Here is a 19,334-nt window from a genome sequence, read left to right as displayed (position 1 = left end):
TTTTAATACTAAATAATATGATTAATGAAAAATAAATCTTTTCATTAAAAATATTTTCTACACATAGATTTTTTTTATTTTATAAATTAGTAATATATTGTTGAAAAAAAAATTAAGTACGGAAACAACTCGAAGATTACTATTTCACCGGTATCCAAATCGATTATTTGCCTCATATGGTTAACCAAGAGGACATAGGAATGTGGTGGTATAAGAAAAAATAGTTATAAATATTAACTAACAACATAAAAATAATTATTAAAAGAAAGAGCTAGTGCTCGTGCATTAAGATCACATAAAAAGAAGAAGTTATCAAGGCGCTAGGCGACCTAGTCCTTGATTTTATCAAAAGTGCATTTATAAGACATCAAAAAATGATATAAAAATTCATTTAGTAAAAGTTCAAAAAAATTCGCTTTAAATTTTTTTCGTTCGACAAGAAGTAAGTATATTGAAAAAAGCGAGTATAAATTTAAAACGAGAGACAGTTATAAAAAAACACGAAAAACATAAAAGACACCATTATTTCCATTTAAATCAGTGAAACAAAATTAAGAATTCAATTTTTTTATCTGATATTTAATTAAATATTTTTAAAAAATATTTATATTTTAATATATTTTTATGAAAAGTAGATTTTATGTATGTTGATTTTACTATTATCTCTATTTAAAATTTTTATATTATAAAATTTTTCAATATTCATAATATTATTAGAAAAAATATTTGATGTTAAAATAAGATTTTACTCAAAAGTACGATTTTTTTTTATTTAAAAGTTTTTAATAGAAAAGCACAATGACTTAATTTTTTTCTTAATGTAGCAGTATTATATCGTATTAATAAATTATACTATTAGTTGGGTTATATAGACTATTATTTATTACTAGTTGATGAAAACTTAATTTTTTTTATCTTCTTTTTATGGGTTCTTAATAATTGTTTTCTAAGTAATTGTGTTGTACAACTAATCATCCACACCCCTCTTAAGTTTTATACATGTAGTAGTTGTAAACTTTTATGCTACAGAAACCTATTGTCCCTGCAAAAATGATTTCTACTTTCTCTACCATATTTAATAAATTATGTTTGCGTTAATGATTACTTAATTTTTAATTGATTTTAATAGATCTTAATGTACTACGTCGTCTTGAATTTAACTACCATACGTATAACTTTAATGGTACGTTAAAATTATTGCACCAAATACATATGTAGAGCTCGTAACTTAAACATTTGATTCTCGAAATGATGTACTTAGTTCCCTCCTATCTCATTGAGCATACTCGCTTAATGAATAGTGCTCGTTGACATATGTATTATAGTATAAGTATAAGTTACTGATAATAATGGTAATCATATGATTTAAAATTAAGGCGGTATTAATCACTTCATTTTGCTTATACGCATTTTTATAAGTTAACCACTATAATTGGCTAGACCATTAAATATGATTTTGTTTATCAGCTATAGTAAATCCAAAGTTTTTGGCAATGATGGATCTTCGACGTGTAGGTAAAATGCGTTACATAGGTTTTTAATATTTTTCATTTTATCATGTTAAAAACGCGTACCTCAACCCTCAATTTCCTTCTTATACGCAGAAGGAGGTGACTTAATGATTTAACGTGGGATTTTTACCTAACGTCAGGTTATACCAACAATTATATCTAGTACAATATTGAATAACTTAAATATTATTACGTTTGCTCCACGAGCACTACATCAGGTTCAAAAAAAACGCATCTTTGTATAAAATATTGGTGAGCAGATTAAGTATACATTTAATTCGCATTACAAAAATATTCTAGTATTAAATAATAGTCGCTATTATGTTTATATTACTAATAGTTACTATGGTTAAATTTCATTAATTACTCTTCTGCCCGTATAGTAATGTGAGGTACGCGTACATTAAGAAATAAAAATATACCTAAGGTTCACTGCATGCTTTTCGAACGACGTAAAGATCCTAAGTGTTTAAAAAAACTTTGTATTTACTGTAGCTAAAATAAATAAAATATTTAGAAAAAATAGTTACTTTTGAAGTGTAGAATGGAATCGACGCTTATAAATCTTATGTTATAACATACAACTGATACTTATCAACAATCTAATAAGGTATTAATGGTAAGCATATCTCGAACAAAATTTTATTGTAATAGTAATTGCATTTAATTGACGTTATGGTTAGTTAAATTACGATATATAAGTTAAAAATCAATATGTATCATAGCGCAAATATTTAAATATTGTAGAAGTAGCTGTGTTTGCAATGTTTCTTACGTAAAATTTCATATGCTACATGTATAAAACTATAAGATATGTTTAGGTTGACAAACACAATTACTTAGAACATTATTAATACCATCAGACAGATAAACAAAATTGAAGTTGTTCATCAACTAGTATAAATATGTCTTATCAACTAAAGATATTTAATATGGAATATAATACTGTCTACGATTATGAAAAAATTAGTCATTCGTGTTTCATTAAAACTTTTATCGTAACTTGTAATCTTATTTTAACATCAAATAATTTTTCTAATAATTACTTATGAAAATATGAAAAATTTTTTAATATAAAAATTTTAAATTTTTTGAGGTGGGTAAAAATCGACATACAATAAATCTACTTTTCATTAAAATATGTGGAGTGTGAGAATATTTTTTAAAATATTTAATTAAATATCAGGATAAAAAAATTTTGAATTCTTATTTATGTTTCATTATTTAAATGGAAATAAATTGGTTGTCTTTTATGTTTTAAAAAATTATAATTTTTTAAAATTTTAGAATTAAATTTTATAAATTAAAATTTTATATTATAAAATTTTAATTAAAAATATTTTATATAAATAAACCTTAAGGATAGTGGTATGGAAAAATTTCAAGGTACTACCATTCTTTCTGTAAGACGGGGAAATAAAGTTTCTCTTGGAGGAGATGGGCAAGTAACATTCGGCAATGTTATTATGAAAAATTCCGCAAAAAAAGTAAGAAAATTATATCAAAATCAAGTTCTCGCTGGAATTGCCGGGAGTACTGCGGATGCTTTTACATTACTTGATTTTTTTGAGGCAAATTTAGAAAAACATCAAGGTAATCTAATGCGCGCTTCAGTTGAACTAGCTAAAGAATGGCGAAATGATCGCACTCTTCGTCGTTTAGAAGCTATGTTATTAACAGCAAATCGTGAAACTACGTTAATTATTACAGGTAATGGGGATGTATTAGAACCTGAAAATGGTATTGGAGCCATTGGTTCTGGGGGCATTTTTGCGCAATCAGCCGCAAAAGCACTTCAAGAAAATACTGAATTAATGCCAGATGAAATTATTAAAAAATCATTGGTAATTGCTGGTAATTTATGCATATATACTAATCAGTCACATATTATAGAAAAATTATATTAAATTTTACATATTGAATTTTAAATAAAAATAATAATATTATGAACATGACCCCGAAAGAAATTGTTTCTGAACTTGATAAATACGTAATTGGTCAAAATCGCGCGAAAAGAGCAGTAGCAATTGCATTACGTAATCGTTGGAGACGTCAACAAATTACTGGGCCATTGCAACAAGAAATTACGCCTAAAAATATTTTAATGATTGGTCCTACTGGAGTTGGGAAAACAGAAATTGCGCGTAGATTAGCAAAATTATCTAATGCACCATTTATTAAAATTGAAGCAACTAAATTTACTGAGGTTGGTTATGTGGGTCGTGATGTAGATACCATTATTCGTGATTTAATAGATATTAGTATTAAACAAACCAGAGAATTTGAAATAAATAAGGTTCGAACTCGTGCTGAAGATGCAGCAGAAGATCGTGTGATTGATATTTTAGTACCATCTAAAGAAAAATCTAATTTAGACACAGATTTTAATAATGAAAATAATAATATTTCTACACGACAAATTTTTCGAAAACGTTTACGAGAAGGCGCCTTAGATAATAAAGAAATTGAAATTGAGTTAAATGATACAGGACCTCACATGGAAATTATGTCTCCACCTGGGATGGAGGAAATGACCGCTCAAATAAAAACTATGTTTTCTGTAATAGGAAATCATAGAAAAAAAACTCGTAAAATAAAAATACGAGAAGCTATAAAACTTTTAATTGATGAAGAAGCTAATAAATTATTAAATGAAGACGAAATACAACAAAAAGCAATTAATAATGTTGAACAAAATGGAATAATTTTTTTAGATGAAATTGATAAAATAACAACTCGTTCTTCTCAAAACAATAATACTGATATTTCTAGAGCGGGCGTGCAACGTGATTTACTTCCATTAGTTGAAGGAACAACAGTAAACACTAAATATGGAATAATTAAAACAGATCATATTCTTTTTATTGCTTCTGGTGCATTTCATTTAGCAAAACCTTCTGATTTAATTCCTGAATTACAAGGACGATTTCCAATTAGAGTTGAATTAGATTCTTTATCCATATCAGATTTTACTCGTATTATGACATCAACAAACGTTTGTTTAACGAAACAATATGAAGCACTTTTAGCTACTGAAGGAATAAAAATTGAATTTGTTGACGATGGTATTCAAAGGCTCGCTGAAATTGCTTATTGTATTAATGAAAGGACTGAAAATATAGGTGCACGTCGATTATATACAGCTATGGAAAAATTATTAGAAGAAGTTTCATTTAATAGTAATAATATATCATTATTAGTTGATGCGGATTATGTTAATTCCCGATTAGGAGATTTATCTATAAATGAAGATTTGTCACGGTATGTATTATAACTAAATTATGTTATCAATATCGATAAAATAATGATTTATTTTAAATTTTTTTTCTAAATATTCCCCCAAAGCTTTAATACCATATCTTTCTGTTGCGTGGTGTCCAGCGGCAAAATAGGCCACACCACTTTCACGAGAAATATATACAGTTGATTCTGAAATTTCTCCGCTAATATAAGCAGTAACTCCTTCATTAATTGCATCTGTTAATAAATTTTGTGCCGCCCCAGTGCACCATCCAATTTCATATATTTTTTTATTTAAATCTCCAATAACTATTGGTTTTTTTCCTATTTTTCTTGTAATATGATGAAATAAATCTTTTATAGTTATAATTTTTTTAAAATTATAACGTTTTAAATTTATAATTTTTCCTATCCATCCTATATTATTTTTAGAAAATCTTCTTGTACAAGAAAAATTTAATATTTTTGCTAATTGTGCATTATTTCCTAATTTAGGATGCATATCTAATGGTAAATGATAAGCATATAAGTTTATTTTATTTATTATTAATTGCTCTAATCTTTTTTTTTTTATACCAACAATGTTAGAATTTTCTCCCTTCCAAAAATATCCATGATGTACTAAAATTGCATCTGCATTCATATCAACTGCTGTTTTGATTAAATCTAGGCTTGCTGTTACTCCAGTAACAATAACATTTATATTTGATCTACCTTCAACTTGTAAACCATTTGGACAATAATCTTCATATTTTTTAATATTTAATTTTTTTTCTAAAAATTTAGTTAATATATCTCTATTTATCATTTTTAAATCTACTTAATACATGAAAATATAAATAATATATCTCTTGCCCAGCATTCGACCCAGTATTGTAAATAACTTTATAACCATCCACTTTAATTCCCATTAGAAGAAATTTTATACCCAAATCCATATTTATTTGCCATATCTGAAACTAAAAGAATTATTTTCACAAGTAACATAATATGTTTATTATTACAATTCGTTAATTTTTCTATATGTTCTTTGGGATAATTAATAAATGCATTGGTTCTACTGAATAAATATCTTTAATTATTTTTATTTCTTTATCTTCATATAAAGAAATAGAGGAAATATGATTTTGAACTATTTTATAAAAATGCAATTTTTTATAAAAATATTTTTTTTATTTTTTTTGGTTTAAAAGCATGAATAAATATTACTTCGTATGTTAATGAAATTTTTTTATTTAAATTTAAATATTTTATTAATAATTTTTTAATAATTTTATGATAAAAATTTTTTGAAAAAAAGTTTTTATTATATATTTTAAACAAATCCCCCCCTAATGATTGAATATCTATTAACATTTTTTGAGGAGAAGTATAAGTAACTACAATTTTTTCTATATCAATAACAAGGTCTATAAAACCTATGTCTATAAGAATATTTCCTAAATTATATATATCTACTAATGGTAATAATGGTGATATATTATATTTTAATTTTTCTTTTAAAAGAATAGAATTTAACTCTTTTAATGTATTTAAACCAAAACAAGAAAATATAATTAAACCATTATTTTTTGTTACCCGAAACCATTCATAAAAAATTTTTTTTAATTGAAGATTCCAGAATATAGATAAATTGCACCAAATAACATTAAAAATGTTAGAATAAAATGGTAATTTTAAAAAATTTCCGGAAACTAAATAAATATTAAAAAATGAATGATATAATAATTTTTTAAACATTAAGTTATTAATAATATTTTTTTTAGATAATTTTAACATTTGTATACATTGATCTAATCCTATGATATTAGAATCTACAAAACGTTTTTTTAGTAAAAAAATATCAAATCCCTCTCCACAACCAGCATCCAAAATATTTTTTGGGTTTAATTTGATTAAATTTAATTTTTCGTGCATTCTTAATGCAATTTCACGTCTTAAAAATAATGATTTAGAACATATTTTTAATTGCTTAAATAATTTATACATAATCAATTTAATATAATAATTCTATTATTAGATTTAAAGTATTAATTGTTAAAAACATAATCAATTTTAATTATTTTATTAGGATATTTTTTCAAAAACTCTCATAATCGCAGATCGAGAACTAAAATTTTTTTTAATATCAATATTACTTGGTTTGCAGCGCGCCAAAAATTTCATTTTTGGTTCAAATAAATAATTATAGATAGGTAAACGACGATCTATATGAGGAATTTTAGTATTAAAATTTATAAAATTTTTAACAATTCTATCCTCTAAAGAATGAAAACTAATTACTACAATTCTTCCTTTTATATTTAATTTTTTAAACCCTATTTTTAATGCTATTGAAAGATTTTTCAGTTCTTGATTAATATAAATTCGTATAGCCTGAAATGTTCTGGTCGCTGGATTTTTGTATCTTTTATTTCCTCTAATAGATTTTAATATAATTTCAACTAATTGTTTTGTTCTTGTAATAGGAGTAATAGATCGATAATGAACAATTTCTTTTGCAATTTTTTTAGCAAATCGTTCTTCTCCATAATCTTGTATTACTTTTTTAATATTAAATTCTGTTGCGTTAGCTAACCATTTTGAGGCCGATATACCCCTCGTAATATCCATTCTCATATCTAATGGTCCATCTAATAAGAAACTAAATCCGCGTAATTCATTATTAATTTGATTAGATGAAATACCTAAATCAAATAATATTCCATCTATTTTTTTAATATTATATTTTTTTAAAATTATATCTAATTCAGTAAAACAATTATGTATAATTGAAAAACGAGAATCAGTAATTTTATTTCCTAAAGAAACTGATTCTGTATCTTTATCAATAGCAATTAAACGTCCTTTTTTTCCTAATCGCTCAAGAATTTTACAAGAATGCCCCCCTTGTCCAAATGTTGCATCTATGTAAATTCCATTGATACGTTCATTTTCAATATTTAACCAATTTATCGCTTCATTTAAAAAAACTGTTTTGTGTTGTTGGTTTTTTATTTTTTGTATCATTTAAATTTATAAGCTTTAAAAGTATGATTATTATTGATTTAATAAAATTTTTTAAAAAATTTAATTTAAATTAAATTTTTAGAATATTTAAACTCTTTAAAACGAAATCCCATAATTCTTAAAGCAAGAAAATAAGTTATTCCACAAAACAAAAGAATCAATAATAAAGCTACAATTCTAAATATAGGATGAGCTTGCATTCCTAGCCAATTAAAATAAGAATTTCCCCATAATGCAACTATTACTAATAATAATAAAGCTATTACCAATCTTATAAAAAAAACACCCCATCCAGCACATGGAATATATATGCGTTTATGACGTAAATACCAATAAAGAAAGCTGGCATGTAAACATGCTCCTAATCCTATTGATAAAGCTAATCCTGAATGAGCAAAAATTGGAACTAGTAAATAATTTATTAATTGAATAATAATTAATATACTAATCATAGTTATAATAGGAATTTTAATTTCTTGTATAGCATAAAAACATGGAGTTAATATTTTAACCATTACTAAGCCAATTAAACCAATACCATATGCTATTAATGCATTACTAGTCATAATTACTGATTCAGCATTAAATTTTCCGTAATGGAATATAGTGGCTGTTAAAGCCAATGATAATGTTATCAAAATAATAGCGCATGGCGCAGCTAATAAAAAAGTTAATCGTAAACTCCAATCTAAAATTGCAGAATATTCTTCTGTATTATTTTCAATTCTAGCCTTTGAAAGATTAGGTAACAAAATAGTATTAAACGTTACACCAAGCAAAGTAGTTGGAAATTCCATTAAACGATCTGCATATGATAAGCAAGAAAGACTTCCCTCCCTCATTTGAGAAGCAATATTAGTATTAAGCATTAAACTAATTTGTGCGGCAAATACAGAAAATACTGATGGACCCATTTTCTTTAATATACGACGTACAGCAATATTTTTAAATCCATGACTTGGGTTTAATTTAATATGAGGGAACATTCCAATTTTAATTAATGAAGGAATTTGTATGATAATTTGTAATGCGCCACCTAATACAACGGCAAATGCCATAAAATAAATTGATTGTTTTATAAAAAAAGATATTAATAATAAAATGGAAATACATGAAATATTTAATAATATAGGTGTAAAAGCTGGTATTTTAAATTGAGACCAAATGTTAAGAATACTACTTGCTAATGTTATAAATGCCATAAAACCAACATATGGAAACATTATTCTTGTTAATGAAACGGTAATGTTAAATATTTTATAGTTATCAATAAAACCTGTTGCAACTAAATAAACAATAATTGGAGCCATAATAATACCAAATACACAAATAAAAAACATAAACCAAATTAGTACAGTAGCAACATGATCAATTAGTTTTTTAGTAGCGATATTACCTCTTTTATTTTTATATTCAGTTAAAATTGGTACAAATGCTTGTGAAAATGCACCTTCAGCAAATAATCTACGTAATAAATTTGGAATACGAAAAGCTATATTAAAAGCATCAGTATATATTGATGCACCAAATACGCGAGCAAATAATATTTCACGAAATAATCCCGTAATACGAGAAAATAATGTTATACTAGATATGGTAATAAAGGTTTTATGTAAACTCATATAAATCCTATTAAATATAATTATAATTTCTAACCAGTACTGGTTGGGAAAACAGAAATTGCGCGTAGATTAGCAAAATTATCTAATGCACCATTTATTAAAATTGAAGCAACTAAATTTACTGAGGTTGGTTATGTGGGTCGTGATGTAGATACCATTATTCGTGATTTAATAGATATTAGTATTAAACAAACCAGAGAATTTGAAATAAATAAGGTTCGAACTCGTGCTGAAGATGCAGCAGAAGATCGTGTGATTGATATTTTAGTACCATCTAAAGAAAAATCTAATTTAGACACAGATTTTAATAATGAAAATAATAATATTTCTACACGACAAATTTTTCGAAAACGTTTACGAGAAGGCGCCTTAGATAATAAAGAAATTGAAATTGAGTTAAATGATACAGGACCTCACATGGAAATTATGTCTCCACCTGGGATGGAGGAAATGACCGCTCAAATAAAAACTATGTTTTCTGTAATAGGAAATCATAGAAAAAAAACTCGTAAAATAAAAATACGAGAAGCTATAAAACTTTTAATTGATGAAGAAGCTAATAAATTATTAAATGAAGACGAAATACAACAAAAAGCAATTAATAATGTTGAACAAAATGGAATAATTTTTTTAGATGAAATTGATAAAATAACAACTCGTTCTTCTCAAAACAATAATACTGATATTTCTAGAGCGGGCGTGCAACGTGATTTACTTCCATTAGTTGAAGGAACAACAGTAAACACTAAATATGGAATAATTAAAACAGATCATATTCTTTTTATTGCTTCTGGTGCATTTCATTTAGCAAAACCTTCTGATTTAATTCCTGAATTACAAGGACGATTTCCAATTAGAGTTGAATTAGATTCTTTATCCATATCAGATTTTACTCGTATTATGACATCAACAAACGTTTGTTTAACGAAACAATATGAAGCACTTTTAGCTACTGAAGGAATAAAAATTGAATTTGTTGACGATGGTATTCAAAGGCTCGCTGAAATTGCTTATTGTATTAATGAAAGGACTGAAAATATAGGTGCACGTCGATTATATACAGCTATGGAAAAATTATTAGAAGAAGTTTCATTTAATAGTAATAATATATCATTATTAGTTGATGCGGATTATGTTAATTCCCGATTAGGAGATTTATCTATAAATGAAGATTTGTCACGGTATGTATTATAACTAAATTATGTTATCAATATCGATAAAATAATGATTTATTTTAAATTTTTTTTCTAAATATTCCCCCAAAGCTTTAATACCATATCTTTCTGTTGCGTGGTGTCCAGCGGCAAAATAGGCCACACCACTTTCACGAGAAATATATACAGTTGATTCTGAAATTTCTCCGCTAATATAAGCAGTAACTCCTTCATTAATTGCATCTGTTAATAAATTTTGTGCCGCCCCAGTGCACCATCCAATTTCATATATTTTTTTATTTAAATCTCCAATAACTATTGGTTTTTTTCCTATTTTTCTTGTAATATGATGAAATAAATCTTTTATAGTTATAATTTTTTTAAAATTATAACGTTTTAAATTTATAATTTTTCCTATCCATCCTATATTATTTTTAGAAAATCTTCTTGTACAAGAAAAATTTAATATTTTTGCTAATTGTGCATTATTTCCTAATTTAGGATGCATATCTAATGGTAAATGATAAGCATATAAGTTTATTTTATTTATTATTAATTGCTCTAATCTTTTTTTTTTTATACCAACAATGTTAGAATTTTCTCCCTTCCAAAAATATCCATGATGTACTAAAATTGCATCTGCATTCATATCAACTGCTGTTTTGATTAAATCTAGGCTTGCTGTTACTCCAGTAACAATAACATTTATATTTGATCTACCTTCAACTTGTAAACCATTTGGACAATAATCTTCATATTTTTTAATATTTAATTTTTTTTCTAAAAATTTAGTTAATATATCTCTATTTATCATTTTTAAATCTACTTAATACATGAAAATATAAATAATATATCTCTTGCCCAGCATTCGACCCAGTATTGTAAATAACTTTATAACCATCCACTTTAATTCCCATTAGAAGAAATTTTATACCCAAATCCATATTTATTTGCCATATCTGAAACTAAAAGAATTATTTTCACAAGTAACATAATATGTTTATTATTACAATTCGTTAATTTTTCTATATGTTCTTTGGGATAATTAATAAATGCATTGGTTCTACTGAATAAATATCTTTAATTATTTTTATTTCTTTATCTTCATATAAAGAAATAGAGGAAATATGATTTTGAACTATTTTATAAAAATGCAATTTTTTATAAAAATATTTTTTTTATTTTTTTTGGTTTAAAAGCATGAATAAATATTACTTCGTATGTTAATGAAATTTTTTTATTTAAATTTAAATATTTTATTAATAATTTTTTAATAATTTTATGATAAAAATTTTTTGAAAAAAAGTTTTTATTATATATTTTAAACAAATCCCCCCCTAATGATTGAATATCTATTAACATTTTTTGAGGAGAAGTATAAGTAACTACAATTTTTTCTATATCAATAACAAGGTCTATAAAACCTATGTCTATAAGAATATTTCCTAAATTATATATATCTACTAATGGTAATAATGGTGATATATTATATTTTAATTTTTCTTTTAAAAGAATAGAATTTAACTCTTTTAATGTATTTAAACCAAAACAAGAAAATATAATTAAACCATTATTTTTTGTTACCCGAAACCATTCATAAAAAATTTTTTTTAATTGAAGATTCCAGAATATAGATAAATTGCACCAAATAACATTAAAAATGTTAGAATAAAATGGTAATTTTAAAAAATTTCCGGAAACTAAATAAATATTAAAAAATGAATGATATAATAATTTTTTAAACATTAAGTTATTAATAATATTTTTTTTAGATAATTTTAACATTTGTATACATTGATCTAATCCTATGATATTAGAATCTACAAAACGTTTTTTTAGTAAAAAAATATCAAATCCCTCTCCACAACCAGCATCCAAAATATTTTTTGGGTTTAATTTGATTAAATTTAATTTTTCGTGCATTCTTAATGCAATTTCACGTCTTAAAAATAATGATTTAGAACATATTTTTAATTGCTTAAATAATTTATACATAATCAATTTAATATAATAATTCTATTATTAGATTTAAAGTATTAATTGTTAAAAACATAATCAATTTTAATTATTTTATTAGGATATTTTTTCAAAAACTCTCATAATCGCAGATCGAGAACTAAAATTTTTTTTAATATCAATATTACTTGGTTTGCAGCGCGCCAAAAATTTCATTTTTGGTTCAAATAAATAATTATAGATAGGTAAACGACGATCTATATGAGGAATTTTAGTATTAAAATTTATAAAATTTTTAACAATTCTATCCTCTAAAGAATGAAAACTAATTACTACAATTCTTCCTTTTATATTTAATTTTTTAAACCCTATTTTTAATGCTATTGAAAGATTTTTCAGTTCTTGATTAATATAAATTCGTATAGCCTGAAATGTTCTGGTCGCTGGATTTTTGTATCTTTTATTTCCTCTAATAGATTTTAATATAATTTCAACTAATTGTTTTGTTCTTGTAATAGGAGTAATAGATCGATAATGAACAATTTCTTTTGCAATTTTTTTAGCAAATCGTTCTTCTCCATAATCTTGTATTACTTTTTTAATATTAAATTCTGTTGCGTTAGCTAACCATTTTGAGGCCGATATACCCCTCGTAATATCCATTCTCATATCTAATGGTCCATCTAATAAGAAACTAAATCCGCGTAATTCATTATTAATTTGATTAGATGAAATACCTAAATCAAATAATATTCCATCTATTTTTTTAATATTATATTTTTTTAAAATTATATCTAATTCAGTAAAACAATTATGTATAATTGAAAAACGAGAATCAGTAATTTTATTTCCTAAAGAAACTGATTCTGTATCTTTATCAATAGCAATTAAACGTCCTTTTTTTCCTAATCGCTCAAGAATTTTACAAGAATGCCCCCCTTGTCCAAATGTTGCATCTATGTAAATTCCATTGATACGTTCATTTTCAATATTTAACCAATTTATCGCTTCATTTAAAAAAACTGTTTTGTGTTGTTGGTTTTTTATTTTTTGTATCATTTAAATTTATAAGCTTTAAAAGTATGATTATTATTGATTTAATAAAATTTTTTAAAAAATTTAATTTAAATTAAATTTTTAGAATATTTAAACTCTTTAAAACGAAATCCCATAATTCTTAAAGCAAGAAAATAAGTTATTCCACAAAACAAAAGAATCAATAATAAAGCTACAATTCTAAATATAGGATGAGCTTGCATTCCTAGCCAATTAAAATAAGAATTTCCCCATAATGCAACTATTACTAATAATAATAAAGCTATTACCAATCTTATAAAAAAAACACCCCATCCAGCACATGGAATATATATGCGTTTATGACGTAAATACCAATAAAGAAAGCTGGCATGTAAACATGCTCCTAATCCTATTGATAAAGCTAATCCTGAATGAGCAAAAATTGGAACTAGTAAATAATTTATTAATTGAATAATAATTAATATACTAATCATAGTTATAATAGGAATTTTAATTTCTTGTATAGCATAAAAACATGGAGTTAATATTTTAACCATTACTAAGCCAATTAAACCAATACCATATGCTATTAATGCATTACTAGTCATAATTACTGATTCAGCATTAAATTTTCCGTAATGGAATATAGTGGCTGTTAAAGCCAATGATAATGTTATCAAAATAATAGCGCATGGCGCAGCTAATAAAAAAGTTAATCGTAAACTCCAATCTAAAATTGCAGAATATTCTTCTGTATTATTTTCAATTCTAGCCTTTGAAAGATTAGGTAACAAAATAGTATTAAACGTTACACCAAGCAAAGTAGTTGGAAATTCCATTAAACGATCTGCATATGATAAGCAAGAAAGACTTCCCTCCCTCATTTGAGAAGCAATATTAGTATTAAGCATTAAACTAATTTGTGCGGCAAATACAGAAAATACTGATGGACCCATTTTCTTTAATATACGACGTACAGCAATATTTTTAAATCCATGACTTGGGTTTAATTTAATATGAGGGAACATTCCAATTTTAATTAATGAAGGAATTTGTATGATAATTTGTAATGCGCCACCTAATACAACGGCAAATGCCATAAAATAAATTGATTGTTTTATAAAAAAAGATATTAATAATAAAATGGAAATACATGAAATATTTAATAATATAGGTGTAAAAGCTGGTATTTTAAATTGAGACCAAATGTTAAGAATACTACTTGCTAATGTTATAAATGCCATAAAACCAACATATGGAAACATTATTCTTGTTAATGAAACGGTAATGTTAAATATTTTATAGTTATCAATAAAACCTGTTGCAACTAAATAAACAATAATTGGAGCCATAATAATACCAAATACACAAATAAAAAACATAAACCAAATTAGTACAGTAGCAACATGATCAATTAGTTTTTTAGTAGCGATATTACCTCTTTTATTTTTATATTCAGTTAAAATTGGTACAAATGCTTGTGAAAATGCACCTTCAGCAAATAATCTACGTAATAAATTTGGAATACGAAAAGCTATATTAAAAGCATCAGTATATATTGATGCACCAAATACGCGAGCAAATAATATTTCACGAAATAATCCCGTAATACGAGAAAATAATGTTATACTAGATATGGTAATAAAGGTTTTATGTAAACTCATATAAATCCTATTAAATATAATTATAATTTCTAACCTATTAAATATAATTATAATTTCTAATTTAAATTAATTAAAATATATTTTTTTATAAATAAAATAATTTTTAAATTATATTAACATATTTAATGATTATTCTTTTTAAAAACAAAAAATTGCATATTAATAATTTTATAATTATTTGATATATAATTTTGTAATTTTTTATTTTTTAATATTTTATTAGGATAATTATGGCAAATACCTCACAAGCAAAAAAACGTGTACGTCAATCAATAAAAAAAAATATTCATAATTCTAGTCAACGCTCTTCTTATCGAACTGCCATAAAAAATGTACGAAAATCTATTGAAAGCGGAAATAAAGAAATTATATTAATTTCTTATAAAAAAGCAATATCAAAAATTGATATTGTTGCTAACAAAAAAATAATTCATAGAAATAAAGCGGCTCGTCAAAAAAGAAAATTATATAAAGTTATTAAAGAATTAAATTTTATTTCTTAAAAATTTATCCTTACATAAATTTTAGTAATTATTTTTTTATTTTAAACAAAAATATATTTTAATTTAAATTTAATGCCCACGATACGAATCGAACGTATGACGCATCCCTTAGGAGAGGATTGCTCTATCCACTGAGCTACGCAGGCTTAAAAAAGTTTTATTAATTTTATCATTAATAAATATTTTTGAAAAGTATGATAAAAATTTTGATAAGATTTAATATCTTTAAATAATTTTTTTTTTATAAATAGAATTAAATTTATTTTTTTTAAAAAATAATATATATTTTAAAAATAGTTTTAAAAATTTAATAAACAATAAATTTTATTTTTTCGGGAATAAAAAATGAAAAATTCTGAACCAGAGTCAATTATAAAAAAAAAACAAACCTTGGGATTTCAAGCGGAAGTAAAACCAGTACTGCAATTAATGATTCATTCCCTATACTCTAATAAAGAAATTTTTTTACGAGAATTAATTTCTAATGCGTCAGATGCGCTAGATAAACTTCGTTTTGAGTTAATTAATAATAAGTTTATATCAACTGATAATTCTGATTTAGAAATTATTATTACTTTTGATAAAGATAATAGAACCATTAATATTTCCGATAACGGAATTGGAATGAATCGTAATGATATAATTACTAATCTGGGAACTATTGCAAAATCAGGTACACAAGAGTTTTTTTCAAAATTATCTGGCGATCAAAAAAAAGATGCTTCTTTAATTGGTCAATTCGGAGTAGGATTTTATTCAGCTTTTATTGTTGCTAAAAAAATTATAGTAAAAAGCCGTCATGTTAATAGTCCTATTACAGAAGGGGTACTTTGGGAATCTGAGGGCTCTGGAAATTTTACCATAGAAACTATAAACAAAACAAACAGAGGAACTGATATTACTCTTTATTTACGATCAAAAGAAGAAGAATATTTATCTTCATGGAAATTAAAATCAATTATTAGAAAATATTCAGATCATATTTCATTTCCAATAAAAATGTATAAAGAAACTTGGGATGAAGAAAAAAAAGAAACTGTTATTAGTAATAATGAGTTTGAGGTGATTAATCAAGCTAGCGCTTTATGGGCTAGAGGAAAATCTGAAATTACAGATGAACAATACATAGAATTTTATAAACATATATCACATGATTTTGAGAAACCTTTAATTTATACCCATAATCATGTTGAAGGTCGTAATGAATATATACAATTATTATATATTCCAAGTCGAGCTCCGTATGATTTATGGGATAGAAATAAACGTAATGGTATTAAATTATATGTTAAACGTGTATTTATTATGGACGATGCCGAGCAATTATTACCAACTTATTTGCGTTTTGTAAAAGGTGTAATAGATTCTAATAATTTACCATTAAATGTATCACGAGAAATTTTGCAAGAATCACGTGATGTTAAAGTTATTCGAGAAGGTTCTACTAAACGTATATTAAATATTTTAGAAGATTTATCAACTAGTAATGATAAAGAAAAAATAATAAAATATGCCAATTTTTGGAAAGAATTTGGGCAAGTAATTAAAGAAGGTATTGGAGAAGATAATAATAATAAAGAACGAATATCTAAACTTTTGAGATTTGCATCAACAAATAATGATAGTGATATTCAAAATGTTTCTTTGATGGATTATATAAAACGAATGAAAGAAGGACAAAATAAAATATATTATATTACAGGAGAAAATTATAAATCTGTAAAAAATAGTCCACATTTAGAAATATTTCAAAAAAAATCTATTGAAGTATTATTACTAACAGATCGTGTTGATGAATGGATGTTATCATTTATACCAAAATTTGAAAATAAAGAATTAGTATCAATTGCAAAAGGCAATCTTGATCTTGGAAATTTAGAAAATGAATCAGATAAAAAACAACAAAAAGAAACCGAAACTAAGTTTCAAAATCTTATTGAAGAAATGAAAAAAATATTATCTGAAAAAGCTAAAGATGTACGCGTTACATATCGTTTAACTGACTCTCCAGCATGTTTAGTTGTAGATGAAAATGAACCTTCTGGAAATATGATTCGTATGTTAAAAGCCGCTGGTCAAGAAACTCCTAATTCAAAACCAATTTTAGAAATTAATCCTAACCATGCTTTAATACAACGTATTCAATTAAATAATGATAATATTCATAATTGGTCTCATATTTTATTTGATCAAGCTTTATTAGCTGAAAATGGTGTTTTAAATGATCCAATGAATTTTGTAAAAAGACTTAATGAAATGTTATTAATAAAATAATTACGTTATCTATAATATACTATTAATATAAGGCGCTTAATAAGCAGCGCCTTATTAAATCATTACTATTTTTTATAGTATATTTATTATTATTAATAAAAATATACAGTACTGTTTTTTTTTTTTTATAATTGGTTGAATAAGATTAAGAAGTTTTTTATCATCATAAGACTTAATATAAAAATTATTTAACCATTCCAATTTTTTTAAATTAAATTGTGCTGGAGATTTTGATAAATATTTACAATCATTAAACCAATAGCAAAATTGTTTTATTGAAAATATTTCTTCATTTCCATGACTCCATCCCAATCTAGCTAAATAATTTAAAATCGCTTCAGGCAAAAACCCCTTTTTTTTATAATACATTATATCAGTAGCTTCTTTTCTTTTTGAAATTTTCACTTTATTTGAGTCAATAACCATTGGTAAATGACCATAAAATGGTAATGTAACTCCTAATGCTTTTAATATATTAATTTGACGTGGTGTATTATTAATATGATCATCTCCTCTAATTACATGAGTGATTTTCATATCCCAATCATCAATTGCAGCACAAAAATTATAAGTTGGTATACCATCTGCTCTAACAATTACTAAATCATCTAATTCTTTATTAGAAATAGTAATTTTACCTTTAATGAGATCATTCCAAGTAATATTACCGTATAGAGGATTTTTAAATCGTATTACAGGTTTACGATTAATAGGAATAGATGGTAAAATTTTACCTGGTTCCGGTCTCCAAATTCTATTATAACGAGGTTTTTCTCCAAAAGATCTTTGTTTTTTACGAAATGATTCTATCTCTTCTACAGAAGAATAACAATAATATGCATAATCATTGGATAATAAATAATTGATAATTTCAAAATAGCGATTTATGCGTTTAGTTTGATAAAATGGTCCTTCATCATAATTTAACCCTAACCATTTCATACCATCAATTATTGTTTGTGTTGCACTTAATGTAGAGCGATTGATATCTGTATCTTCAATTCTTAATATAAAAATTCCATTAAAATGTCGAGCGTATGCCCAAGAAAATAAAGCAGTTCTTATTCCCCCAATATGCAGATTTCCAGTTGGACTAGGGGCAAAACGAGTACGAACAATAGTCATATGAAAGTAATTTTTAAAAATTAATAAAAATATTTTTTTTAAAAAAATAATTTTAATAAGTATTAAATTTTTTAATAAAAATATGTTCAATATAATAAATAAATATTAATGAATGATTTTGTAAAAATTTTATAAAAATAAAGTTTTATTTTTATTTATATTTCAACTTATATTTTTAGTTCATTATTTATCTCATTATTATATAATTTTATATATTATGTAATTTTATAAAAAATATATAAAAATTTATAACAAAATT

The 19,334-nt window shown here is 24.5% G+C and overlaps 5 protein-coding genes and 1 non-coding gene across 6 annotated transcripts in view; 3 read left to right on the top strand and 3 right to left on the bottom strand.

Annotated features, from left to right (window-relative positions):
• The window catches only part of LOC103514319 (ATP-dependent protease ATPase subunit HslU-like), a 14,174-nt gene extending 2,635 nt beyond the window's left edge, over window positions 1-11,539 (top strand). Inside the window, exon 2 of the mRNA XM_017446176.2 lies at window positions 9,425-11,539. Within this exon, the coding sequence (XP_017301665.1) occupies window positions 9,425-10,576 (1,152 nt within the window). The 3' untranslated portion in view covers window positions 10,577-11,539. The remainder of the gene's footprint in view (window positions 1-9,424) is intronic.
• On the top strand, window positions 3,420-5,748 carry LOC103514318 (ATP-dependent protease ATPase subunit HslU-like). Its single transcript, XM_008479188.3, has one exon. The coding sequence runs from the start codon at window positions 3,457-3,459 to the stop codon at window positions 4,783-4,785; it is 1,329 nt and encodes a 442-aa protein (XP_008477410.1). The 5' UTR covers window positions 3,420-3,456; the 3' UTR covers window positions 4,786-5,748.
• Window positions 11,116-13,601, bottom strand: LOC103514324 (ribosomal RNA small subunit methyltransferase H-like). The gene has a single exon (XM_017446177.2). It carries the CDS (start codon window positions 13,549-13,551, stop codon window positions 12,610-12,612), a length of 942 nt encoding a protein of 313 aa, XP_017301666.1. The 5' UTR covers window positions 13,552-13,601; the 3' UTR covers window positions 11,116-12,609.
• Window positions 13,602-15,749: 2,148 nt separating this feature from the next.
• Window positions 15,750-15,822, bottom strand: Trnar-ccu. Its single transcript has one exon. It is a non-coding gene; the product is annotated as a tRNA-Arg (tRNA).
• A 139-nt stretch (window positions 15,823-15,961) lies between these two features.
• Window positions 15,962-18,004, top strand: LOC103514323 (chaperone protein HtpG-like). The gene has a single exon (XM_008479192.3). It carries the CDS (start codon window positions 16,022-16,024, stop codon window positions 17,948-17,950), a length of 1,929 nt encoding a protein of 642 aa, XP_008477414.1. The 5' UTR covers window positions 15,962-16,021; the 3' UTR covers window positions 17,951-18,004.
• LOC108253007 (glutamate--tRNA ligase) lies at window positions 17,956-19,165 on the bottom strand. The gene is made up of 2 exons (XM_017446173.2): window positions 18,058-19,165; window positions 17,956-17,969 (listed from the first exon to the last, which is right to left on the bottom strand). The coding sequence occupies exons 1-2, from the start codon at window positions 19,073-19,075 to the stop codon at window positions 17,956-17,958; spliced, it is 1,032 nt and encodes a 343-aa protein (XP_017301662.1). The 5' UTR covers window positions 19,076-19,165.
• Between the last annotated feature and the right edge of the window lie 169 nt (window positions 19,166-19,334).

Source organism: Diaphorina citri, unplaced genomic scaffold, assembly GCF_000475195.1.
Source record: "Diaphorina citri unplaced genomic scaffold, Diaci psyllid genome assembly version 1.1 scaffold1122, whole genome shotgun sequence".
NCBI classification, from domain to species: Eukaryota; Metazoa; Arthropoda; class Insecta; order Hemiptera; family Psyllidae; genus Diaphorina; species Diaphorina citri.
The sequence above is the reverse complement of the archived record's forward strand: the minus strand, read 5'-3'. Positions and strand labels throughout refer to the sequence as shown.